At 45.7% G+C, this 24,887-nt stretch overlaps 3 protein-coding genes and 1 long non-coding RNA gene across 4 annotated transcripts; all 4 read right to left on the bottom strand.

Annotated features, from left to right (window-relative positions):
- Positions 1-441: 441 nt before the first annotated feature.
- On the bottom strand, positions 442-2,813 carry LOC125539594 (ubiquinol oxidase 1a, mitochondrial). The gene is made up of 4 exons (XM_048703087.1): positions 2,376-2,813; positions 2,075-2,203; positions 961-1,449; positions 442-817 (listed from the first exon to the last, which is right to left on the bottom strand). The coding sequence occupies exons 1-4, from the start codon at positions 2,682-2,684 to the stop codon at positions 758-760; spliced, it is 987 nt and encodes a 328-aa protein (XP_048559044.1). The 5' UTR covers positions 2,685-2,813; the 3' UTR covers positions 442-757.
- A 5,479-nt stretch (positions 2,814-8,292) lies between these two features.
- On the bottom strand, positions 8,293-11,537 carry LOC147986561 (uncharacterized). Its single transcript, XM_087540086.1, has 11 exons — positions 10,975-11,537; positions 10,594-10,806; positions 9,778-9,885; positions 9,638-9,679; positions 9,454-9,549; positions 9,284-9,376; positions 9,042-9,152; positions 8,918-8,956; positions 8,782-8,832; positions 8,487-8,564; positions 8,293-8,352 (listed from the first exon to the last, which is right to left on the bottom strand). The coding sequence occupies exons 1-11, from the start codon at positions 11,029-11,031 to the stop codon at positions 8,293-8,295; spliced, it is 948 nt and encodes a 315-aa protein (XP_087396212.1). The 5' UTR covers positions 11,032-11,537.
- Positions 11,538-16,686: 5,149 nt separating this feature from the next.
- On the bottom strand, positions 16,687-19,513 carry LOC147986560 (uncharacterized). Its single transcript, XM_087542057.1, has 11 exons — positions 19,187-19,513; positions 18,766-18,984; positions 17,965-18,072; positions 17,828-17,869; positions 17,640-17,735; positions 17,472-17,564; positions 17,239-17,349; positions 17,115-17,153; positions 16,979-17,029; positions 16,805-16,882; positions 16,687-16,692 (listed from the first exon to the last, which is right to left on the bottom strand). Exons 1-11 carry the CDS (start codon positions 19,286-19,288, stop codon positions 16,687-16,689), a joined length of 945 nt encoding a protein of 314 aa, XP_087398183.1. The 5' UTR covers positions 19,289-19,513.
- A 2,717-nt stretch (positions 19,514-22,230) lies between these two features.
- LOC147986559 (uncharacterized) lies at positions 22,231-23,577 on the bottom strand. Its single transcript, XR_015615221.1, has 3 exons — positions 23,012-23,577; positions 22,849-22,936; positions 22,231-22,554 (listed from the first exon to the last, which is right to left on the bottom strand). It is a non-coding gene; the product is annotated as an uncharacterized LOC147986559 (long non-coding RNA).
- Positions 23,578-24,887: the final 1,310 nt, after the last annotated feature.

The following is a 24,887-nucleotide window of genomic DNA, read 5'->3' as shown; positions in this document are numbered from 1 at the left end:
GAGCCAAGTGGACAGCAAACTCCCCGTCCCTGCACAGTCTCGGTCGACGCATCCAAAGTTTCCGGTCTCGAATATGTTGCCCGCCATGCCAGAGATTACCAACGATGATCTATGATTGGATCGGAGGGGTTAGAGAAAGTGGAGTAGTGGCTAGAGTTTGGGATGGGCCAGCTTAGGCCGGATAACGCATCACGCCTTCTACTATTTGTCCTCAGAAATATGCAGGGTTTAAAGGGTGCTAGACAGCCCGGGCGTAGGGTGGTTTGACCGGTCAATGACGGGGTGGACCACTTGGGTTTTTGGCCATTCAACCGGATGAATAGGTATAGGCCTGGTTCCAAGCGTTGCGGCTGTAGAGCCCGACTATGAGGAAAGGCATCAACTGAGTTCAGTCAAGCCACAAACACCTGATCTACTGCAGATCAGAAAATGCAACAGTGGTAAGGAAAAGGAAGAATATTCAAATAGGGTATATGTACATAGGGAGGTAGATGAATGGTGGTCTGATAACGAAGACATTGTGGCGTACGCCAAATAGGTTCATCTTAGAGCGAAATGGTGGTTCAACAATATCCTAGATACGTAACTGACAAGCACACTGCTTATTTCTCAGTACTCAATGGTTACCAAACGAGCAACAATTGCAACATCCTATACAGCTAAAGAGCTCTCATTTCCTCTGCCTTCAAAACGAAACACTCATTTGCTTGGTGGCAGTAGTAGTAGCGATGCAAAATTCAGCAGAACACGGCCAGCCTCAGTGGTATCCGATCGGCGCCGGGGTGGCCTTCAGCTGCATACCCTGGTAGTACACGTCCTGCACGACACAATCGACAGACAAAATCAGAATACATCATAAGAAATTCAGAACCAATCCACACAAAACAGATGCACATGGACTGGTCAGGAAATGGGGTCAAGAAAGAATGCCGATCATGTGGGATTTGGAAGGATTCATACCGATGCGAAGTGGTTGACGTCGCGGTGGTGAGCCTCGTCGGCGCGGACCACGGTGACCACGTCCTTGAGGGTGGCGTTGGCAGGGAGGCGCCAGTAGTCGATGGCGATGGCCGGGGCGGGGACGTTGTCGATCTTGCCGTCGTCGAGGTCCTTGAGGAACTCGGTGTAGGAGTGGACGGCCTCCTCCTCCAGGTACCCGACGACGCGGTGCGCGAACTTGGGCGAGATGAGGTAGCCGAAGAAGTAGGCGTTGAAGAAGACGCCCTGGACGGCGATGACGAGGGCGCGCTCGTACCACCTCGGCTGCGCCACCTCCATGAAGGTCATGAGATGCATGCGCTCGTTCTCGGCCTCCTCCAGCAGCGCGCGGATCCACCCGCCGCTCTGCTCGAAGCGCCGGAGGGAGCGCAGGTGGAGGAGCATGCCGCCCACCATCCCCGGCACTGCGGCGACAGTCTCCAGCATCATTGCGCGGCAGCCATACCTCCTCTGCAACCAATTTGAAGGGTCAGCTTCAGATCATGATGAACTTCGAAATACAGAGTGGAGATCAAGATGATACAGCTTGTGCAAAAATCATGATAAACAGATGCTTTAATAAAGTAAAGTAAAGTACATGGCAAAACAAATGGCATCCTCTCTGGTGCTTTAATCAATAATAAAATGTCCGATGTAGTAGCGATGTCAAGGATCGCCATGTTATTTGTGTTTCCAATTCCTAATGTTTGCTGACAGTCTATAATCTGTCGATACTTCCATCCACTGTCAGCGGATTTCTCCAGCACGCGATTATCCACAGTAATCTGATGCAGAATATAAAACACCCATCCCCACGAACGAACGATTAGGTAAAAAATACTCGGCATGACGGCTTGGGTCCGCGTTCTAAATAGCGAGTCCAAACGCCGTCTCCCCGGAAAGCAGGGGGGAACAGAATCAAAAGCGTGACAGGGACCATGCTACATCCGTCACCCACGAGGCCATGACACGCAAAGACGCAGACACCGCCGTTCGTGCTGTCTTCGGCGAAACGGGTTGGACTAAAAAACACGGAACGAACCATCCGGCGGTTGTGGCGGCCGGTGAGGGGAGGGGAGGGAGGAGGCGCGCGTACCTGGAAGAAGATGTCGGTGGGGAAGCGCAGGGACTTGACGGTGTAGTAGGCGATCTTGTCGAGCATCGTGTTGGGCACGTGGTGCTTGGTCAGATCGATCGACGTGTCCGCGGTGTACGTCTCCCATGGCTGCGGCGGGCAGCAAAACCAACCGATCAATCACACACGGCGGCGGCGCAACAAGGAAATAAAATAATAATAGCGCCCGTCGACCGCACAAACGCTCCGATCTGGCGACCCGTCGCCGGCGACGGAACCGAAACGGGAAAAGCAGAGCAGAGGAAGCAAGGGAAGAGCGTACCCTGAAGCAAGACCACTTCCACTCGGTGCCGTCCTCGCGCACCAGCTTCTTCGACTGCTCGATCCCCCAGTAGCTGCTGATGGCCACCTCCTTCTTCTCCCCGTCGCCCTTGGCCGCCTCCGCCTTGACCGCCTTGGCCGCCTCGTCCTTGACCTGCGAGGCCGCGGAGGTGGACATCATCCGCACCCACGCGCCCTCACCTCCACCGAGGGCGGTCCTGGCCGCCGGAGACGGGGTGGTGGCGAAGAGGCGGCCGGCGCCGGCGCCGGCGCGGCGGAGGAGGACCGATCCGGCCATCCGGGAGCTCATCTGGGCGCCGAGGAACGCCTCCGCGAATCACAATCCGGGACGGGCCGTCGTCTGATGTTGACGCACGCTTGCCCTTGTTGCTGCGGTGGGTGGTTGGGGTGGGGTTGGGGGGTTGCGGGTTGCGAATGGAAGGGTCTTTTGGCCGAGGGATTTTATATCGGGAAGGAGGAGCGATGGCGGAGGCGGCGAGGGCAGGGGTGGGGCCGCGGCGTCAGTGGCGGGGGGGCCGTGCCTGCCTCCCGGGGATCCCAGAAACTGAGGAGGCCTTTTCTTCTCCTCCAAGTCGATCGATCGCATTAATTTTGGTCGTTGCGATTTTCTTCCCCCCCTTTTTTTTCCCTTCCGCGTGGAGACGGCCTGTGACCACTGGCATCCAACGAGAGGCTCACGTGTTCGCGGCTTTGCGACCGGACCGGCGTGCGTGTGATGCCTAGGCGGGACACGAATTACGCCTCGTGGTTAGCCATGTAAGCACTCGTTTTAACTTCAATTTAATTTAATTTTGAAGTTTGTTTATTTTGCGGGCATTTTTTTTATATTGTACGTATTTTTTTAGGCCAGTGGCTGCTAGGGGATTACTTTACTTTAAGCTTGCAAAAGTGAACGTATTCAATTTGTGACGGTGTGCCTCCACTCATGGAGTTTGGTTAGTGGTAGAATATAATATGTGAGACAGTGTCATGCACAATGAACGACGATTTGTTTGAAAAAAACTAATTGTTATTTTTTTAAACCGGGAAAGGGATCATCTAAGCCTAGCTGTACAATCAGGTTCTGAAGTAGTTCTCGTAGGAGGGGAATATTCTGTTTAGCACCCTTTCACACTTGGCGGGTACGTGCAGCCGTTTATCTTTATCACGGTTGGCAAATATCTGGCGAAAAGGAAACAAAGCGAAATGAGAGATGTGGTCCGGCAGATGCCCATCCATCCATCCCAATATTTACTTGTGGACCAAGAAAGAACCCGTCAAACGGGGCAACCGCTATTAATAGATCCATATAATCTCTAACAGCTAACACAGCACCGGAACGTGACCAAATACGGCCCTCCTGTCCTGCGTGAGCTAACTACTGTAGCAGCTAGAAGCATCTGGGATCTTGCTTTGCTTGAGAATAGCAATCATCTTTGGTGGCCTTGTGCTTGCCACGCTTGTGTTTCTTCTAAGATTGTAACACACTTGTGCCATCAGTTGGATGTGTTGGCTCTTGCTTCCTTTTTGTTCTCTCGGTTATTTTCACCGTGGTTTGACTCGTTCGACCATGCTAGCCAGTTTGTGATTGGCAAAATGGAAAATGCATAGTGAAATTTTGGATTTTGTTTGATTGTGAAATTTGAGATGCACGGTACAAATCCCGTGATTACAAAATTGTGACTATTTGATCATCGGCGCCCCGCTTCGAGGTTTCCATCTCAAACTCAACCAATGCCAACCCATCACATCACGCTCTGGTCTCCTCTCCGGCGAGCGACCAACCTACCTTCAAGACGACGACGACAACAAGAAAGCTTCCTCATCGGAGACCTTCAGGAAGTACGGGCTTCGCATGTTAGGCCTTGGCTCTTGGGGGTGACTTCAACATAATTACATCCACCGCTGGTAAGAACAACCACTGCATGAATTGTTGTGTCAGGCATTGCTTCCGGTTATTCATCATGGATGAGGAACTTCGTGACCCCTGTCTTCATGGGCGCCGCTATACTTGGCCGAACGAGCGCGATCATCCACGCTCTTTCGGAACGATCGCGTTCTCTTCGCATCCTATTGGGAAGTCCTCACCTGCATTTTGCCCGATGTGTTGTCGCTCCTCTGGTGCATCGGATAACTGCCCGCTCTTTTGTGGATTGAACGGCTCGCTTCCACTTTGAGCACTTCTGGCCGCAGCTCGAGGGCTTCCTAGAAGCCATCTTCAAAGCATGGCAATCGGTGACCCCGTACCCCGACCATTTCCGCCACCTCTATTCGCGTCTTCTGGCCACTCCTCGCCCACTCCAGAGCTGGAGCGCCTGCACCATCGACAACGTCACCCTTCATCTAAAGGCCGCCCGTAAGGTTATCACTTGCTTCGGCGCCGTGCAAGACCTTCGGCTGCTCTCTGCCTTTGAAATCTGGCTCAGCCGCAAGCACAAGGTTGTGTACCTTGGGCTGGCACGCCTCGACCGACCCATTACCTTCCTTCATTTCTTTTGGCTCATGAATGGAAAGATTACCTCTCGCCTGCCATCATTTGCATGCCTCGCACAGGATACAAAAGAACCACATATTCTCTCTCAAGGTGGGGGATGCTTTCGTCTCGAAACTGGATGATCTGGCAGGGCTGCATATGACCACCTCACCAACATCCGTAGCACCGTCGACGTGCATGATTTCACCATTAATCTGGCCAAGATCCATCATGTTACGTTCGATCTTTCCAAACTAGGCACCCCTTTTCTAAGGATGAGATCTGGGTGGCAGTGAAGTCTCTTCCTGCCGGCAAGGTGCCCGACCCCAATGGATTCTTGGCAGTTGTTGGACCATGATCAAGGCCAATGTCTGTGCGTCCTTTGATAAGCTATACACTCTAAACGGGAGGGGTTTCCAGAAGCTCAATGAGGCTGTCATTACTTTGCTGCCCAAGAAGCCGCATCCTGAGTCCCTTCATGATTTTTGGCCGAACCTCTTTGCCAAGCTTTCGTGAAAGTGCTCTCACTTCGCCTCATGCCCTAGCTTAGGGCAATGGTCGCTGAACGTTACATCCACGATAACTTGTTGGTGCAATAGACTCTGCGCCTCCTACACAACCTGAAGTTGTCGTGGATGCTGCTCAAGCTTAATATTGTGTGTGCTTTTGATTCAGTTTTGTGGGCCTTCCACGTCGACACCTTGGTGCATCTCGGATTTGGTCATTGCTTTATAGCAATCTTTTGGTCTACTAGACAAAAAAAAATGTTTGCTCTACAGGTTTTGGTATGCTGTTGGAGCCGATTTTTTGCCCCCAAAAGAAGAAAAACTGTTTTTTGTTTACATGGTGTTTTTTTGTTTTGCTGCTGGAGACGCTCTAACAACACTGAGCAGTACTCTTGCATGAACGATTACAGCTAGAAGCATATGAGATTTTGTTTAGAGTGCTACTCTCTATGTATACTAATGTAAGACGTTTTTGCAGTTTAAGAGGTCGTACTTCCCATGCTGCGTCTCTGTGCGCGCGCGTGAATTCCATTTTGGAGAGTAGAAATCGAGTTTGATTCTTTGATCATGAAAACAACGTCCTATTGGTTACAAAGTTTGACTGTTTGATCATGAATTTTATTTGCAGAGTAGGAACCCCTCGATTAAAAAGTTTGATTGACTGGCCTTGATATTCAATTTGAATATCCATTCCTCGATTAACTAAGATACACACATAGAACACACACTATGGGTTGGGCTTATTGATCAACGGTGATTTGTGCGGGATTCATCATTTTCTCTGTTCGGTTCACTTGGACTATCTGACAACATTCGCATAAAAAAAGAGAGGACAAGTGACCAGGCATGCCTCAAATTTCACTTCTTGCATCCGGACATCTCATATTAGATTCTTATATCCATATAAAGACATGAAAAAAAGTAGAACCTACGTACTACGTCGATCCTAGCTACTCCTCGTCGGAGATAACGACGATCTCCGTGCCCGGCTCCGGCAGCATGGACGGTAGCTGCAGCTCCGGCGCCTCCGCTCTGGCCTCCTCCGCCTCTATCTCCGCGTCGAGCTCGGCGAAGAGCGCGTCCAACTCCGCCTGCCGGAGGAACGCCCGGTTGGCCTCGACATAGGCCTCATCCTGGATGGACTCCAGGATTGCCTGCTGCTCTGCCATCTCGTCGGTCTGGCAACGGCGAACTCCGCCTGCTCCTGCTTGAAGGCCGGCACCTACTGGTCCGGCTCCTCCACCTCCATCGGAGCCATCTCCTCCTCCTCCGCTTCCCCCAGCTGCTCCTCCTCCTCCGGCTCCGGCGAGTCTGGAGGCAGCCCGACAGCGATGCGGGCGATGCAATGCGGGCGATGCGCGCCGCTTGCCTCGCCCGGATCTCCTGCTGGATCTCGTAGCAGTGCTCCAGCGTCAGCATGGCGTAGTAGGTGATCTTGCTCCGAACCATGGCAGAGTGTCAGAGCGTGGGCGAAGCGTCTGTAGGAAGAGCGCCAGAGCGGGAGAGGAAGGAGGTGGATGGGCTCGAACTGGCGGCGCGAAGACGAGGGAGGGGGATGGGTTAGGGTTGCGGGACACCGGCCGACTTAAATAGCCGGATTTGGTCTTGGGCGGCGAGCCGGAGCGGCGCCAGCGGCGTTCACACCGCGGCGACGAACACGGCATCCGTCAGACCGCCAGATTTCCGGGCGTTTCTGCGTGGGACCCCGCCGTCAGATCCACATGGCTTGCGTGCTCAGGCACCCCCATATCCGTCGGTCAGCCCGAGTGTTTGAGGGTCATTTGAGGGGCACGTCTGGGTCAAAAAATCATGACCGGGTGGCCTGCCCGGACATATGAGGCGAATTTGAGATGTCCGGCTGTAGATGCTCTAATCCAACTACACCCCTGCAAACACAACCAGATGCGCACCACCAGTTGCGGAGCTTGAAGGCCAACCCTGGGCGGGCCAAAATGGAAGAAATAGCCAGTGGGCCGGAGTTCTAAGGCCGAACAGTAAAAAAAGTTGTGTATAAATTTCAATATATTCGGCGGGCCATGGCCCATCCGGCCTTGCTGTAGCTCCACCATTGCGCACCACCTGATTTAAACAATGAATTATTTTGCATTGGTGATTTGTGAGACTCCACTTTAAAATGTTCAGCCTGCCCTGGTGTTTGGTGATTTGTGAGACTCCACTTTTTGCTAAAACCAAAGTAAGTAGTACCAAGTAAAGTGTGAGCAAACAGCGATCCCAGCGGCAGAGGGAGAGTATATGCACAAGACGACCCAATGTAGCCCAAGCAGCGAGGCCTGATAGCAATTCGGCCCAGTGAAAAATACGAGAGCAGCTCAGCCAAGTGGCTACCCTAAAAAACAAATCTCAGCCAAGTACAGAAAATCAGACAAGTGGCTCATAAACATAACATGACGCAGGAAGTTGTAGGAACACACTCAAACATCACATGACTAGTAGCAGTACTTGCTATACTACTGTGCTCCTACTTGGTAAGATCTACGAGTCTGATCTCTGGTTCATTGTTCGTTGCATACAGGTTTGGCAATTTCTATCTTCTCTCTGATATCATCACAGGATTCGGGTTTTCTCCTCTGAATAAATAAATGATTTGCGCTTAGCATAATGGTATCTTTGAATAGGTATGTGTATATCAAGATGCAATTTCATTCAAGCACAGTACCAGCTTTTTAACTGCCTCTGCAATCAACTCCTCTGATACCTGAGGCGATCAGACATGAAAACAAATCAAATATAAAAACATATAATCCACTGGATACAATCCCACACGCATATCACAGTACTTACTTCCTCGGGAACGCCCGCCCCTGCCGTGCTACAAAGAAACTGAAAAGATGAAGAAAACACGCAAAAGAAGAGCCTACCGCCTTTTCCATCATGGAACAATCATCCTCTATGGAATATTTTATGCTATCTTGCAATGACTAACACTTGTTCAGGTTATAATCTTCCTTCAAAGTATCTCTGATACTCTCCTGTGCATTCTTGAGGAAAAAAAAATACATTACCAAGTATGTACAGATTTAAGCGCAATGAGAGCACACATATAACTTGGTTGCCGTAAACAAAGAAGATATCAAATTAGGCGCAATTACAAACAAATATTAGGATAGTATACCTCAGTAATCACTCCTATAGGTTTGGCAATGTCTATCTTCTTTCCGATATAGCCATCATAGAATATGGGTTTTATCCTCTGGATAAATAAATGATTTTTGCTTAGCATAATGGTATCTTTGAAATAGGCATGTACTCCCTCCGTTCCGAATTAGTTGTCTTAGATTTATCTAGATACAGATATATCTAGACACGCTTTAGTGTTATAGGTACATCCGTATCTTGACACATCAAAGACAACTAGTTTGGGACGGAGATAATATATAGCAAGGTGCAATTTCATTCAAACACAGTACCAGCTTTTTAACTGCCTCTGCAATCAACGCCTGAGCTTCATCCACTGGTACCTAAGGCAGTCAGATGTGAAATCAAATCAAATATAAGAACATATAATCCACTGGATCGATCCCACATGCATATCATAGTACTTACTTCCTTGGTAATGCCTGCCCCTGCCGTGCAACGAAGAAACTGAAAAGATAGAGGAAAGAAGCAAAAGAGATAAGCATGCATGTTACGAATTCTAAACTTGAAAATTGTCTGAAGAAGAGCCTACCGCCGTTTTCATCACGGAACAGTCATCCTCTATGGCATATTTTATGCTCTCTTGCAGTGAAGGGCACTTGTTCAGCTCATAGACTTCCTTCAAAGTATTTCTGAAACTTCCCTGTGCATTGTCGAGGAAAAAAATATACATTACCAAGCATATTCAGAGTTCATTAACACCAGGAATTAATCAGAATTACATGGATAATCAACACATGTGCAGAAGAATGGGTTACAGTGCCGAATGTTAACCTTTTGTTGAGTGACCCGCTTCCAAATCTCAAAATAGAGATCATCGGACCCATTACACCAAGTAGCCTCGAAGCTCATGTAAGTAAAACAATCCTGCATCAAAAGAACGGATCTGTCAGATGCAAACCACAAAAAAAAAAAAAAACTAGTGATTATGATAGGGATCATACATCGAAGCCAATACGAGCTAAATGTGGTGTGATATAGGAAAAGCGAGTGGCGATCTTAGTTGCTTGATAAATTCCTCTTGTCCGAATCTTGTTTACCTAAAAAACAGAGGAATTACCATGGTGGTGCAGCACATACAGAAACAGTGTCATTCATTATTTTTGTGTGGTCATGTAATGTACTTACAGTACGAGATGAAAACTTCCTCGGTAGACAATCTTTCAACCACTGTATCAATCAAAATTAAAAAAAGAAGGTTGTGAGTCCCCTAACAAAAATCCAATCACTGCAGGAAAGCTAGTCTTGCTTGACTTAATGATGTATACCTCAAGTTCCCTTAATAATGTTTCAAAGTACTTGATGTATTCAAGTTGCATCTCGTAGCTATGAAAGTAACTTCTGTACGCACCCCAGAAAGCATACTCACCATGACCCTACATCAAAATGAAGGTAACAAGGAAACACATGGTTCAGAATGTCTATTAGAATGACAAATATAACATGACAGAATGTAAATGGCAAGGAGTGAAAAAAAACAAGGGTTTGATAAAGGGCTAATAAAAACGTGCTAGTATTCATAAAATTAAATAAATCTATTGGTTCCTTTTAAATAAACTACCATTTCCAACAGGGAAAAAAATGCATATAACTACTTTACTAAAAGAATGATGGAACTCTATGAAGGCAAAAGTGGAAAGAAAAATATCCTAGAGTGGCACTATGTTAAAGTAGTCAGTTGGTCAGTTTTCAGATACCAATAATTTGATCATCTACATTTTCCAGCATATAATATTATGAAATTTTCATCCAGGAAGACAATTAGCACTCTGTAGATGTATTATGAACTCATCAATAAATTATTCTGTAATCTAGATCCTTCAATAAGTAAACAAATAACGTTTCAACCCTTTTTTGGATATAGACCACAAAGTCTCATTTGTTGTACTCCCTCCGGCCCATAATATAAGAGCGTTTTTGACACTAGTGTAGTGTCAAAAACGCTCTTATATTATGGGACGGAGGGAGTATATAGCATGGTTTTGAAATTCAGACAAATGGTCCGAACTAGCCATACTAACACAATGGAACACCAAAGGAAATTAAATGATCACACAAACACTGTGATCAAATTATATACGTACATGATCATGAGGAACTAGACGCTGGTAGTCATTCAGGCCAGCAGGCAGATCAGGGTCGAAGAACCAGTCTAATACACCTTTTCTCTCGAAGAAGCCAAAATATTGCATCTCCACGAGGAAATCTTTAGGAAATTCGTCCTTGTCAAGAAGATCCATTGGGCACTCCATCAGTTCAAGACGGCACAAGTCATTCTTGGACTCCTTATTTAACAACTGTAGGAAATGATATCACCATTGGATCAAATTAGATAAGGATGTGAGTTTAAAGAAACCAGCATAAGTAGGATAGAACAAGTAGCATAAAGTTGCAAGGAACGCAGATGTACAGATTGAACAGCATTTAATAGATGACTGAAAAATAGAGGCATGGATGGATGGAACCTTGTAGGATCTGATGCGATACACCGCATGACGGAGGTCCATGCGAAAGCGAGCCATAAGGTCGAGTTTATTGGAAGTATCAACACGGGGGTCGAGAGGCAGCTGCTCCAAGTATCCATAGTACTCCTCAAAGCTGATATCCTCTCCCAAGCCCAATTTGTTCAGCTTCTGAATTATTTCGCCCACGTCTTCTTCTCTCTGTTTCTGGATAGCAGCGGTGTTGCCCTGGTCATGGGCAACGATGGACAAGTGGTGCAGGAACTCGTTCTTTTTCTGAGCTGTGCAGTGGTTCTTTTCGTTGGAAAAGATGCATTGCTTTTCATGTGCTTCTTCTCTCCGGCAAGTCGTGCTTCAGTCTTGACTGGCCGCTGGATACCCTGCGTACGTCGGCGGAGCTGATCAGGGGGGCACGTCTTCTCCATTGCATTATGCTTCTGTGGAATCAAGCCTGTATCCACCTTCTCCCTTTGCTTCTGAGACATACATGCTTCAGTCTTGACAGGCTGCTTGATACCCTGCATCTGTCGGCGGAGCTGATCAGGAGGGCACATCTTCTCCATTGCATTATGCTCCTGTGGAATTGAGCCTGTATCCACCTTCTCCCTTCGCTTCTGAGACAAACCTGTTTCAGTCTTGACAGGCCGATTTATACCCTGTGTACGTCCGTGGAGCCGATCAGGGGGGCACGTCGTCTCCTTTGCACTATGCCTCTGTGGAGTCGAGACTGTATTCACCTTCTCTGTTCGCTTCTGAGACATCTCTCCGGCCAGAGGTGATTCAGCCTTGACAGGCCGATTGATACCCTGTGTACGTCCGCGGAGCCGATCAGGGGGGCACGTCTTCTCCTTTGCATTACGCTTCTGCAGAATCGAGCCTGTATTTACCTTCTCCCTTCGCTTCTGCAACATCTCTCCACGCAAGCCCATAACCGGCGACGGCGAACTCGCCTTTTCAAGGTGCTTCTGTGGCACCTCACGGCTTGAGCGTCTGTCTATTCGACCCCCTTCCCTTCGTCAATGCTCTCGTCTACAAAGATATTCAAAGAATCTCGTTCTATCCGTGGCAGCGCATCTGCCCAAACCCTAGCCAACAATTAATGGAGATAAACAAACAAAATCCAAACCGGTAATGCTATAAATAAAGACATAAAAAAAACAATTGGGGTAATAATGTCACGGAGGGGTACTGGCGGAGTTATTGCCGGCGACCCGACGCGTGGGAGTGGCAAGAGAGCTTTCCCTCGCCGGATGGAGGGCCGCGGCGGCCACGGCGGAGGTGGCTGCCGGAGATAACGGATCAATCTGGGACGAGCGAGGGAAACAAGACGGGAGGCGGCGGCCGGTTGGGGCCTTGGGGGCACAACGACGGATAGGGGGGAAGGGGACTACAGTGCACATCGGCGTTCACAGTACTCCCCCACACATGTGCCGTCTCCACCCCACGATCATCCGGTTGTGAACCGCGGAGCAAAAGTTTTGACCTCTCCCCCACACATGCGCCGTCTCCACCCCACGATGCATCATCACCGGTGTTGCTTTCGGTGACTAGCCACCGTATCCGCCGACACCCCATTGCCTCCTTTCACCCTCGCCGCCCTCCTGCCCCACTCCGAACCAATCATCGGTCGTTGTCGTCGCCGAAATCGAGCTCAAACACCACCGCCGCATCGATCCCGTCACCGGAAAGAGGCTCATATCTTCTTTCTCTGAGCCTCTCCGTCCACTGTTGGCCATCTCAAAAGCCCTGTCGGCCGCTAGTATCTTCTCAATGTTGCAAGCCTGTCGTGACAGCTTCGCCGCCTTTCAAGTGTTTGACAATTTGCCTAGGTGAGTTAGTTTGTGCTTTTTCAGCTCGTTTTGTCCTTTGTCAATTGAATTGAACCGAGTCATTTGTCAAGATGAATAGATTAAGAGAGATGATCTTCAAGGACTTTCTTCATCGTCGGAGGAGGAAGAAGATGGTAACGACTTCAAAATGGCCAATGGCATGACCTTCAATGATCATTTTCAGCGGCTCAGGAGAGGATCACAATTCGGTCGTATACACCTCAACTGTGATAGAGCGGATGGCCATGCAAAGATCATGAGAGGCTATTTTGGCCCCAATCAAACCTATCCGGAGAACGGGAGAAGTATTTTCGCCAGAGATTTCGGATGCACACAAGTCTATTTCTCACCATTGTAAAAGCTGTGGAGAGGCATGATGATTAGTTCAAACTTAGAAGGAGTGCATCTGGAGAGATAAGTGTGAGTCCTTTCATGAAGTGTATCGCAACTGTTCGAGTGCTCGCCTACGGGTGTTCGGCCGACGCCATTTAGCGACTATGTCCGCATTGGAGAAGATGCAATCTTGGAGACCATTTGAAGGTACACAAAAGCCATTACTAATATCTTTGGGTCAGAGTACTTCAGGCCACCCAACGATGAAGATACCGAAAGGCTGTTGGGATTGAGTGAAGGTTCAGTTGACTACATGCACTGGAAAGGTCAGTTCAAAGGCCACTGCAACGATCCAACAATCATTCTTGAGGCTGTTCCATCGGAGGATTTATGGATTTGGCATTCATTTTTAGGATTGTCTGGTTCTCATAATGACCTGAATGTGCTACCGAGATCACAACTGTTTGCTATGCTTGTTGTTGGAGATGCTCCTCCTTGAAAGTATGTTGTCAATGGCGGTGAGTACATGATATGATACTATCCTGCATATGGCATCTATATATCCTCCATGGGCCACATTCGTAAAGACAATCATGCGTCCTAAGGTAACTAGAGGTCTCACTTTGCAGCGCATCAAGAGTTGACAAGGAAGGTTGTGAAGAGAGCTTTTAGTGTGCTTTAGAAATGAGTTGCCATCATCCGTGGCCCTGCTGACCAGTGGAACTCCAAGGCCCTATGACAAATCATGACATGTTGCATCATCTTGCATAACACAATCATTGAAAATAAGAGAGGCATACCTGAGAACTTTTGCTACATCTCCAATGGGAATCCTGTTGAGCAGGAGCACAATGCAAACATGATATAAAGATTCCTCACAGCACACCACAACATCGAGAACCAAGAAGTTCATACCCAACTCCAAGATGATCTTGTTGAGCATCAGTGGCATCTCCATAGCACTTCATAGTTGTGCTTTTATCATGCTCTTTACTTCATTTGACCCCTTCTATGTGTTTGAATCTGAATAATATGGTTTCCAAATTTGAATAATTTGGTTTCTAATTTGAATTTGTAATATTCGTTAATTGTGTGAACCTTAATTATTATGTTTGGATTTAATATGTGTGCAAATATGTAGTTGGAATGTACTATGTAAACTAAAATTAGAAAGATTTGGCAAAAATATTTTTTTACTCTATTAAATTTAAGGGATCGGTTAGGAATGACACTTGTTTAGAGGAGCAAATATACTCCTCTGCCGTATCCTTCTCTAAATTATAGGGGATTGATTAGAGATGCCCTTAGTAGAGTAGAAGAACTAGGGCATATATATTCACCTTGGTTACCAAATATTAATATATTCAAAATATCATGTCAAAAATATATTCAAAATATGATCACTGGCTAGTTTAAGTTACATTTCATGGATAGTGAGTAGATTTAGAATGTTTTAGAAACACAATATAAGCGTAGACGCTGACAACACGCAAGCACAATCACCTATATGAACGTAAGCACACTATATTACTATGAGCACCTTCGAGAGAAATTTTGTGATCGACGAAGTTGCCACATGCACCTCGTAGTCGAAGGGCACGCCATGCTACCAAATAGTGCGAAAAAGCCTAAAAAGTTCAGAAAATATGCAAGCATTACTGCCATGCCTAGGACTTGAATTTGGTTGGGTTGGTTCCACCACAAGAAATCTAGTCATCTAAGCTATGCTTAGGTCGCGACATGTTTAGTCGTCGAAGTTGCCACTATGAAGCTATGTTAGGGCCCAACCTGGTCTTGGTCCATCCAACCTTTCCGAAGCTTAGGCCCACTACTCAGCCCACAGACACGTGACTACTCAACATGCAACAACCCAAGTTTAGGGCCCTGTTTAGCAACCTGGCCTCCCAGCTTTCTGTCGGCAGCTCTGTCACTCTTACTCGATACATCTCAAATGTATGTATATTTTTTTCTTCTGTATGTTCATGCTACTTTTATATCATTTTGGCATAGCTTTGACACAATTTTATATTATTTTATTGGACTAACATATATTAATCCAATGCCAAGTGTGAGTTGTTGTTTTTCATGTTTTTGACTTTTCAGAAAATCACCGCTTCGGTAACTGGAAACATTGATTTTTTTTTTGCAAAGTTTTGGATCAGGATGAAGCCAAGGGAGCGATGGACTAGTAGACATGGGCCCACACGACCAGGGAACCTCTCCACCGCCTGCCTTTATATTGACCTGAAACCCTCATAAATAATTATCAAGGAATGTTTATGCCATCGCCACCTCCTGTTTCGTGACGATCTAATTTGGAGGCCTTTTCAGTACTCTGGCGAACGGGGAATTCATCCCCAAAGTCATCTTCATCACCCTTGCTACAACCATGTCCATTTATGAGTAATCCTCCTTGAATTATGGGTCTATAATAGTAGCTAGATTGCATCACCTCTTTCTTGTTTGTATCACATGAGCCGCCAACATGATTGTCATCCATTGGATGTTATTAATGGTGTGTTTTTTTGAGGTGTGATGAATTGTCAGTTTATATTCACATTTATATATATGGTTTATTTTGGATTCATATGAGTTCTTTGTTGCATGATTTATAGACATATACAATCTCCGATCTATTAGTCTTTACAATGGTCATGCATAGATGAGTGATCTTCAAGAGGAATTGTGTATGTTAGTTGGGCTTAACCTTACAAGTGCTTGCTTGCTAGGGGCAAGGCGTTGGGCTTCAAGTGGAGGAGTTCGTAGCAAGCTTTCCTTGATGAGAAACCAAGGTATAAATCCGCGTACTACCAGTATCCTGCAACAGTCGAATGCTCCGCAACACAAATAAATATTCACTTGTGTTCCCCAATAGTTCTAACAATGGTTGTCGATCCTTACTAGTCTTGCTAGTTGCACAAAGGTAATTAAAAGATAACACGTCGACAATATTTTTGTATTTTCGGAATAAAACAAAATTGGAAATAAAAACAGTGTGTAATAGTTGTTGGAAGGTGATTCTCATGCTAAAAATTGGACCGGTCTTCATAAGTTTACTAAGTGTAACACTCCAATGTGCACAATGAAATATCTCATGCTCATGCGAGACATATGAATGTGTTGATTCTACATAGGCAGTACGTCCATAATATTACTAGACCAAGATACCCTCTGCATCTTATAACTAAATAGCCGTCCATAGATCAAGATCCCTCCGCACCATCCGGAATTTAAGTGTAAATACAGGTAAATGCTTTGAGCAAGATGACATACCGTTATGTTTATGAGATTCCAATAAGCCCTCTAATAAACCTAAACCCTTAGTAGCAACAATTCAATACAAGCATTTTCCACTTTCTTTCGGTACTAGTAGACCCCGGAACAAACCATCCATCTAGTAGACTACTAGTATTATGCTACTGTACTTGGTAAGAGCTTTAAGTCTGGTCTAGTTCATTTGTTCATTGCAGCAGCAAAAGTACAGGAAATCCAAGAAAGACATCTTGAACAAATGGCAGCTCCAACCATGAAAAGCCAGATGTATTATGTCTTTTCAGTCCTGGAAAAGTAAATAATATAATCGCTGTTATAGAGCACATATAGTTTGGTTACCGTAAACAGAAAAGATATCATATTATGCACAATTAAAAACTAAGGATAGGATGGCATACCACAGTGATCATTCCTATAAGTTTGGCAATGTTTATCTTCTTTCTGATATACCCATCATAGAATTTTGGTTTTATCCTCTGAATAAACAAATGATTGTCGCTTAGCATAATGGTATCTTCGAAATAGGCATGTACTGATATATAGCAAGGTGCAATTTCATTCAAGCACATTACCAGCTTTTTAACTGCCTCTGCAATCAACTCCTGAGCTTTATCCTCTGATACCTAAGGCAGTTAGACGTGAAATCAAATCAAATATAAGAGCATATAATCCACTGGATGGATCCCACATGCGTATCACAGTACTTACTTCCTTGGTAACGCCTGCCCCTACCGTGCAACGAAGAAACTGAAAAGATGAAGAAAATACGCAAAAAGGATAAGCATGCATGTTCGAATTTTGACTTGAAAATTATATGTGAAGAAGAGCCTACCGCTGTTTCCATCACGGAACAGTCATTCTCTATGGCATATTTCATGTTATCTTGCAGTGATGAACACTTGTTCAGTTTACAGACTTCCTTCAAAGCATCTCTGAAACTCTTCTGTGCATTGTTGAGGAAAAAAATACATCATATTCAGAGTTCATTAACACCATGAATTAATCAGAATTACATGGATAATCATCATGTGTGAAGAAGACTGGGTTGATGTGCTGAATTCTAACCTTTTGTTGAGTGACCCTCTTCCAAATCTCAAAATAGACACCATCGGATCCGTTACACCAAGTAGCCTCAATGCTCATGTAGTTAAAACAATCCTGCATCGAAAGAATGGAACTGTTAGATGTAAAACACACACAAAAATAAATTAGTGAGTGTGTTAGAGATCATACACGGAAGCCAATACGAGCTAAATGAGTTGTGATCTTGGAAAAGCGAGTAGCGATCTTAGTTGCTTGATAAATTCCTCTGGTGCGTATCTTGCTTACCTATAAAGATTAAAGAACAAAAGAATTACCATGGTGGTGCAGCGTATACAGAAACATCGCCATCCATGATTTTTGTGTGGTCATGTACTTACAGTAAGAGATGAAAACTTGCTCGGTAGACAATCTTTCAACCACTGTATCAAGATTAAATAAAAGGTTTGAGTCCCCGAACAAAAATCCAATCATTGCAGGTAAGCTAATCTTGCTTGACTTTATGGTGTATGTATACCTTAAGTTCCCTTAATAATGTTTCAAAGTACTTGATGTATTCATATTGCATCTCGTAGCTATGGAGGTAACTGCGGTACACAACCCAACCAGCGTACTCATAAGCATCCTACATCAAAAATGAAGGGAAAGAGGAAACACATGGTTTAGAATGTTTTCTAGAATGACAATTATAACATAACAAATTGTAAATAGCGAGGGGCAAAAAAAACGAAGGGTTTGACAAAGGGCTAGCAAAAACATACTATTATTCATAAAATTAAATAAATATGTTGGTTCCTTTTAAATAAACTACCATTTCCAACAGGAAAATACGCATATGACTACTTTACTAAAATAATGATGAGCCTCTATGAAGGCAATAAAGTGGAAAGAAAATATCCTGGATTGGCACTATGTTAAAAGTAGTCAATTGACCAGATTTCAGCGGCCGATAATTTGATTACATACATTTTCCAGCATATAACATTATGAAATATCCATCCAAGGAGACAATTAACACTCTGTAGATGTGTCATGAACTCATCAGTAACTATGTATAAATTGCTCTGTAATCTAGAACCTTAAATAAGTACTCTTCAACCCTTTGAGCGACAAGTAATTCCGGCGGAGGGAGTAATAAATAACTCTTCAACCCTTTTCTGGAAACAGACCACATAGAGTCTCATTTGTGTATATATCATGGTTTTGAAATTCAGACAAATGGACCTAACAAGCCATACTAAGTTACTAACACAATGGAATAATACTAAAGGCAATTAAACGATCACAGGAACACCCGGTGATCAAATCATATACGTACATGCCTCCGTGGGACTAGACGCTGGTAGTCATCCAGGCCAGCAAGCTTGCAGAGATCAGGATCGAAGAACCAGTCTAATACGCCGCCTTCATCGAAGAAGCTAAAATATCGCATCTTCACGAGGAAATCTGTAGGAAATTCGTCCCTGTCAAGAAGCTCCATAGGGCACTCTTTCAGTTCATCGCAGCACAACTCATTCCTGGACTCCTGTTTTAACAACTGTAGGCAATGATGTCACCATTGGATCAAATTAGATATGGACGGTTGTTTAAAGAAACCAGCATAAGTAGGATAGAACAAGTAACATAAAATGCCCACAAAGTCACAAGGAAGGAATGCAGATGTAGAGATTGAACAGCATTGAATAGATGGCTGAAAAACAGAGGCATGGATGGATGGAACCTTGTAGGATCTCTAATGCGATACACCGCATGGCGGAGGTCCATGTCAAAGTGATCCTCAAGGTCCAGTTCAGTGGAAGTGTCAACACGGGGGTCGGGAGGCAGCTGCTGCAAGTATCCATAGTAGTCCTCGAAGTCGATGTCCTCTCCCAAGCCCAGTTCGTTCAGCTTCTGGATTATGTCGCCCACATCTTCATCTAGTACCTGTGTTGCGGCATATTCTTGTTTCTGTTCCTGGATTGCAGCGGCGTTGCCATGGTCGGGAGGATCTTTGGGACGACCGGTACTCCGGTCCGAACAGCGGGAGCTTGTTCTTGCTCTGAGTTGCGGAGTGCTTGTTCTTTTCGGCGGCGACGACGTGTCAGTTTTTGTTTGCTTCTCTCCGGCGGGGTTACCCGGCGTCTTCTTTCGCTTCTGCGGCATCTCTCCACGCGGCGACGGAGATCGCAAGGTGCTTCTGTGTTCGACCCCCTTCGTCGGATTCGATCAGGAGTTGCTAATTGCTCCTGCGCAAGCAGTGTTCTTGTCCTTGAACCCTAACCAACAATGGATATATGAACAAACGACATCCAAACCGATAATAATGATAATGTTTTGAAAAACAGAGTGGTTCCGCCGGAGTTATTGGCGGCGACTCGACGCGTGGAAGTGGCAAGGACAAGGAGAGCTTTCCCTCGCCACACGGAGGACCGCGGCGGAGGTGGCTGCCAGAGAGCCAGAACGAATCGATCTCAGACGAACAAGGGAGACAAGACGCGGAGAGGCCCGATGCGTCGCGGCCTCGCGGGAGGCGGTGGCCAGTTTGGGGGCACAACGAATAGGAAGAAAAACAGTACTCTGTCCCGGGTCAAACCTTTTGCTCTGTCCCACGATCCGAAGCTAGAGTTGTTTGGGAGCCAGGAGTGGACGTGTGGCACGCAGGTAAAAGGACACGCATATTCTCTCGAGGCTTTTTTTTTCCCCAAAAATATCACTATTATAAAAATTCATCCGGAGTACAAAGCACCTCAAACATAAAAAAAAGTTACATCAAGGTCCATGGACAACCGAACGATCATTGCCACCGCCAGAACGAGCCGCCAACGTCGCTTCCATACCGGAGCCGGCTTGACCATATCAATGACAGCTGGGAAGTCTTCGTGCACGTGCCCCTAAGGACCAGCGTTCAGGAGCCACAGTCGTCGCCATTGAATCCTTGAATCGATCTGAAGAATCAGACACTGAATCTCGCATCTCGCCGTTGCGTACGCATGACGAGAAACCCTAACATCGCCGCTCCGAGGAGCTGGCTGGAACGCCGGAGCTCCGTCTGATCCGCCCCGACGAACGAACTTGAGGATGACCGGAGCCCGGAAGATTGACTCAAAAGAAGCGCCTCCATCTATCCGAGCGCTGCTCTTGTGAGAACAAAAACCCTACCTATCTAAGCCGAGGCACCAGGAATATCCTCCCCGCCACCGGTTGCCGGAGCGGCCGGCGGAGAGGAGCTAAATCCACGGGCTCGCAGATGAAGATCGAAGGGAGGAAGGCTTTCCCTAGTTGCCTTGCGAAAGGGGAAAGAAAAAGTCTTCTCGTGGATATATAGACTTTTTTTTCTTAACACAGTATAATCTTTAAGTCGCCCACATACACGAGCACACTCACACCTATAAACGCACGTATGCACATCCTACCCCTGTGAACGCCTCCAAGAGACTGAGCCGGCATAGCATCTTGAGATTTTACGAAGTCACCATAGACGCCTCGCAGTCGGCAGGAACGTCTACTCCTACTGAACTAACATCGCCGGAAGTCTGAATTCAATCTAGAAATAATGCGATCATCAATATCAAATGTAGGACTTGAACTCTGGTGGGTTGGGAATACCGCTATCCTCCTAACCATGCAACCACAGGTTGAAGAAACATTGATCCAGCCGGAGTTTTTTTTTTATGTAAAAGAGGGATCTTCAGAGAAAAAAACAGTTGTAGTCTATGTTACACCTTGAATGAATCATCTTTTAGTAGTGCTAAAAGAACACTAGCTAGTCAGACTAGCTTCTGTATGTCTGTAATTAATTTCAGTATAACCTTTTATATTCATTGTCAGTCCAGAATGGACGTTTGGCTCTCGGCCTCCATGGAGGCCTATTTTTGTAAACAAATCAAAATTCAAGCCTTTTGATTTCAAAAAAATCTGAAAAAAAATTGTGCAGGTAAACAAGGATGTTATGTGTATGTGTGTAAAATTTCAAGATGAAAAATGTTGAAATGCGACCTGTGCAAAAAAGATAAATTCATGGCCTGGGAGGATGAATAGTATCATGTGTTAAAAAGCTCCAGATTTTTCTTTTTTGCACAATCCTCATTTCAACGTATTTTGCAATGAAAATTTACACACATGTGTGTAGTGCCTTCATGCATGTCTGTGTTTTTTTTGAATTTTTTGAAACACGGAGAATATGAAATTTGACGAAATTTAATTTTTTTCAAAACCGAGCTCCATGGAGCTCGGCCTCCAAAGACAATATTCGCTGTCAGACTAGCTTCTTTATAAAACCGCGTGAGTGGCTTCAACCCACGCGCTATTCATTTCAGGATTTGGGGATTTAGGAGGGCTTCAATTCTTCAAACCATGCGCTACATTCGTGGAGGGTGCAAGATAGCAGATGCAAGTGTGGAGGTGGCCGGCAAGTGAAGTCAACCACGTCGACTGTGCAGCGCTTGGGGCTAGATTGTGATGTGAGCAACTTATATCTGACCATGCCAGATTGTTCCGTTGTTGCAGTGTGAGACAAGATTGCATGCAGAATAGGTTTTGCTTCGAGATGTCGCCACACTGTTTTCATTCTTGCATAGATCATATACTCCAGTAAGGGTGGAAGGATAAAAAACAGACACTACTCCAGTAAGATCCATCGTTATATCGACACCACATATATCTCTGAAACGCCTCACAACATTCTAAAAAACATGCATAGACACTGCCAAACCATGCCTTTTGGGCATATTATATTACCGTGTGTAATATGATGCCCAGTCAAAACTCAATGGTCAGAGTGTTGCCTTCTCATTTGGCACTCACACAAACATCAACAGGAAACAGAACATGCAGTTATGTGATCCTTCAACAGTCAGCCGACCTGACAATCTGTTACCAAAACATTCAACTCCAAGAAGTATTAGAACAAGTGATGATTACATGCCACATCTTCAGCCTCTTGACCACAAGTATTCAACAACTCCAAGAAGGGGACACTAAAACAAACTAGCAAGCCTCAACATACAAGTTACATGAGAATACAAATCACCAGGTTTTGCTGCCAGTGTCTAGCATTCATCACGTCTTCAGTTTCCAGAAGCGAAGTCAAGCTAGTTTGTCTCATTGTTGCCATACATCCTCAGGATTCCTGAAAGTGCAAGGTACATTTCATTTGCATATAAACTTGTTATAGTTTACTACGATCGCTAACTAAGATCATGATCAATCAGTGGCTCCTAAATTTCGCAGCTGCAATCAAAATCTACTCTAGGTTGTTTCAGTTTGTATAAGCAATTCCCTGTTCTGAATCCAGTTTCAAGGCTACGGAGTTGCATACACGAAAACAATAAGCATTAGCATATAATGATGCTAATAAAGTTTGCAATGTGTAAGGAACATGTCATTTTAAGGCATGCACGTGTCGTAGAAAAATAGCTCTTACATGCAGTAGCCTCGTACAGAGTGCACCAAATCATCTGATCCCATTTCTCGATCTTGTCAATGAACTTCTCCCAGGTGGAACACTCGCCCTGTGTTTCAGCTATCAATTGTCAGATAAAAAGGAAATGAAAACCACACCTCACATTACACACTTCCATGCGTACCTTAACAGAAGCTGGCATGACGTTCCAATGTTTGATAACATCCTTGCACAACCTTATGTAGTCATAGGGATCTTCTACGTCATAGATTGTTCCACGTGCGGCCTGATGGTCAAACGCCTCTTGAAATGGTGCCCGAAGACGGTTGCCATTGGGAGTTTCTGGCCAATTTATTATAGGCACACCTTAGACATGCAGTTTAGGTCTTACCACAGCAATATCTTCTGACATAACTGATAGTAAGTACCTTGCCTTCATGTTGTAGTCCCATTTGTCAGGGAACCTCTGTAGTCGGGTGCTGTCTGTCACTCCAACATAGTTGATGAACCTCAATGCAACAGGGTTAACAGCGCGTGGAGCCTCCTTATATATCTCATGAAGAGCTTTTCTCAGACCAGCCCATAACTTTGCCTTCCTTTTTGTTGCATCAAGACCTGACAATCTCTCAACTGCATCCATACATTTAAATGTTAGCAAAAGGGAATGGGCTGCAGTTCTTCCTTAAATAAGTTGGTCGTTTGACAAAATAAAAAGTTGGTCGAGTACCTTTATTAATGAGGATTTGGACAATTCCCTTGTGGCCCACTTGGCGCACGTACATGTCTTTTAAATCAATCTCAGCAGGGTACAATTGCTCAGCCAGTAAATGCTCAAGTCCGCTACAGAGGTCACTGAATACAAAATATACAATCAAGATAGAAGTTAGATCAGACCAGCAAAACCTGCCCCCTCCCAGCCCAACACCAACATCAACCAAAAACGACAAGTTCAGATGAAACAAGCGAAAAAACTAGTATGAGGATTGAGGGCTCACAGGATGGTCTGTCGTAGTGCTCCCGTTGGAATGCTCCCCTTCATATTTGATTTAAACATTATGCCTGCGCCATCCTTTTTCATCCATGCTGTTAAGCTTCCGTCCACCCAAGACAATACAAACCTGGGATAGCCTGACACATCATAGAAGTTTTGGACAGGCACAACATTTGAATGCCTAAAGTTCCTCAAAAGAGAATAGGACTCAAACTGTGATCTGTTTAGGAACTTCTCATGAGACAGTCAGATATGATTGGTCCCATGGTGTATTTGCCCTCAAAAAACCTCATCCTTTTTTTATCGAAATCGATATGCTTGACGCCTAGATCTTTAACTGAACACTCCCAAGGGCGCTTGCACCTCTGGTACCCCTTCATGTATGTATCAAAGTCTCGAGCCATAGCTTCAGTAGTCAGTACATGCAACAAAAAACAGCACAACTTAAGTCAAATCTGGCATAAACAGCATCTCTCCTATCTCTTCTTCTTCCCCCTTTCTCATGTATAACAAACAAATTGCAGGCCTATGGTGCATTATCATGAAGATATGCAATCAATAAAAAGTCGGCATGAAACATCGGAGCCCCCAATCTACAACGAACCCAGCGCAGGCAGGGCATGTGTATGTACCCTGGTCGCCACCGCAGGCACGCTAAAGCATGGCCGCACGGGCGATGACAAATAGAGATCCTACCCCTCAATCGCATACAGACTCCCCCAAAAAAAAGGTCGCCATTTCGTGGTTCGTACCTTGACGGATGTGGGGAAAACCTAACCCCTAAGGTGGCCGAATCGCTCGCGCAGCAGGCCGCGTACGCCGTCGCCGGAGGTAAAGACTTGTATGGCGGGGGAGAAGCGGACTCGACGAGGTAGCAGATCCTGGCGACGCAGCCCGTACCGCGTCGTGCCGTCGTCCCCGGAGAGGCAGACAGCGAGGAAGGGGGAGAGGGTTTTGGCCCGTGAGGTGGTCAGGTGGGAACCTGAATGAGCATTTCCTTATTCGAGAGGGTGAAACAGGGGAGCGTGAAACAGGGGGTCTGAGTTTTTTTTTTTTGAGGCAAAACAGG

The sequence above is a fragment of the Triticum urartu genome, chromosome 2A, assembly GCF_056163025.1.
Source record: "Triticum urartu cultivar PI428250 chromosome 2A, HENAU_Tu73, whole genome shotgun sequence".
Lineage (NCBI taxonomy): Eukaryota > Viridiplantae > Streptophyta > Magnoliopsida > Poales > Poaceae > Triticum > Triticum urartu.
The sequence above is the reverse complement of the archived record's forward strand: the minus strand, read 5'-3'. Positions and strand labels throughout refer to the sequence as shown.

Coding starts and splice junctions, on each gene's coding strand:
- LOC125539594 (XM_048703087.1), bottom strand. CDS start 2,684: ATGAGCTCCCGGATGGCCGGATCGGTCCTCCTCCGCCGCGCCGGCGCC. Junction 1,450..2,074: donor CCACCGACATCTTCTTCCAG/GTACGCGCGCCT, acceptor AATTGGTTGCAG/AGGAGGTATGGCTGCCGCGC. Junction 818..960: donor ACGTCAACCACTTCGCATCG/GTATGAATCCTT, acceptor TGTGTCGTGCAG/GACGTGTACTACCAGGGTAT.
- LOC147986561 (XM_087540086.1), bottom strand. CDS start 11,031: ATGGCTCGCTTTCGCATGGACCTCCGTCATGCGGTGTATCGCATCAGA. Junction 9,377..9,453: donor TAGCTCGTATTGGCTTCGAT/GTATGATCCCTA, acceptor CTTTTGATGCAG/GATTGTTTTACTTACATGAG. Junction 9,153..9,283: donor AGCGGGTCACTCAACAAAAG/GTTAACATTCGG, acceptor GACAATGCACAG/GGAAGTTTCAGAAATACTTT.
- LOC147986560 (XM_087542057.1), bottom strand. CDS start 19,288: ATGGATACTTGCAGCAGCTGCCTCCCGACCCCCGTGTTGACACTTCCA. Junction 18,985..19,186: donor CCTCCGCCATGCGGTGTATC/GCATTAGAGATC, acceptor CATTGCCTACAG/TTGTTAAAACAGGAGTCCAG. Junction 17,154..17,238: donor GTTCCGTGATGGAAACAGCG/GTAGGCTCTTCT, acceptor TCATCTTTTCAG/TTTCTTCGTTGCACGGTAGG.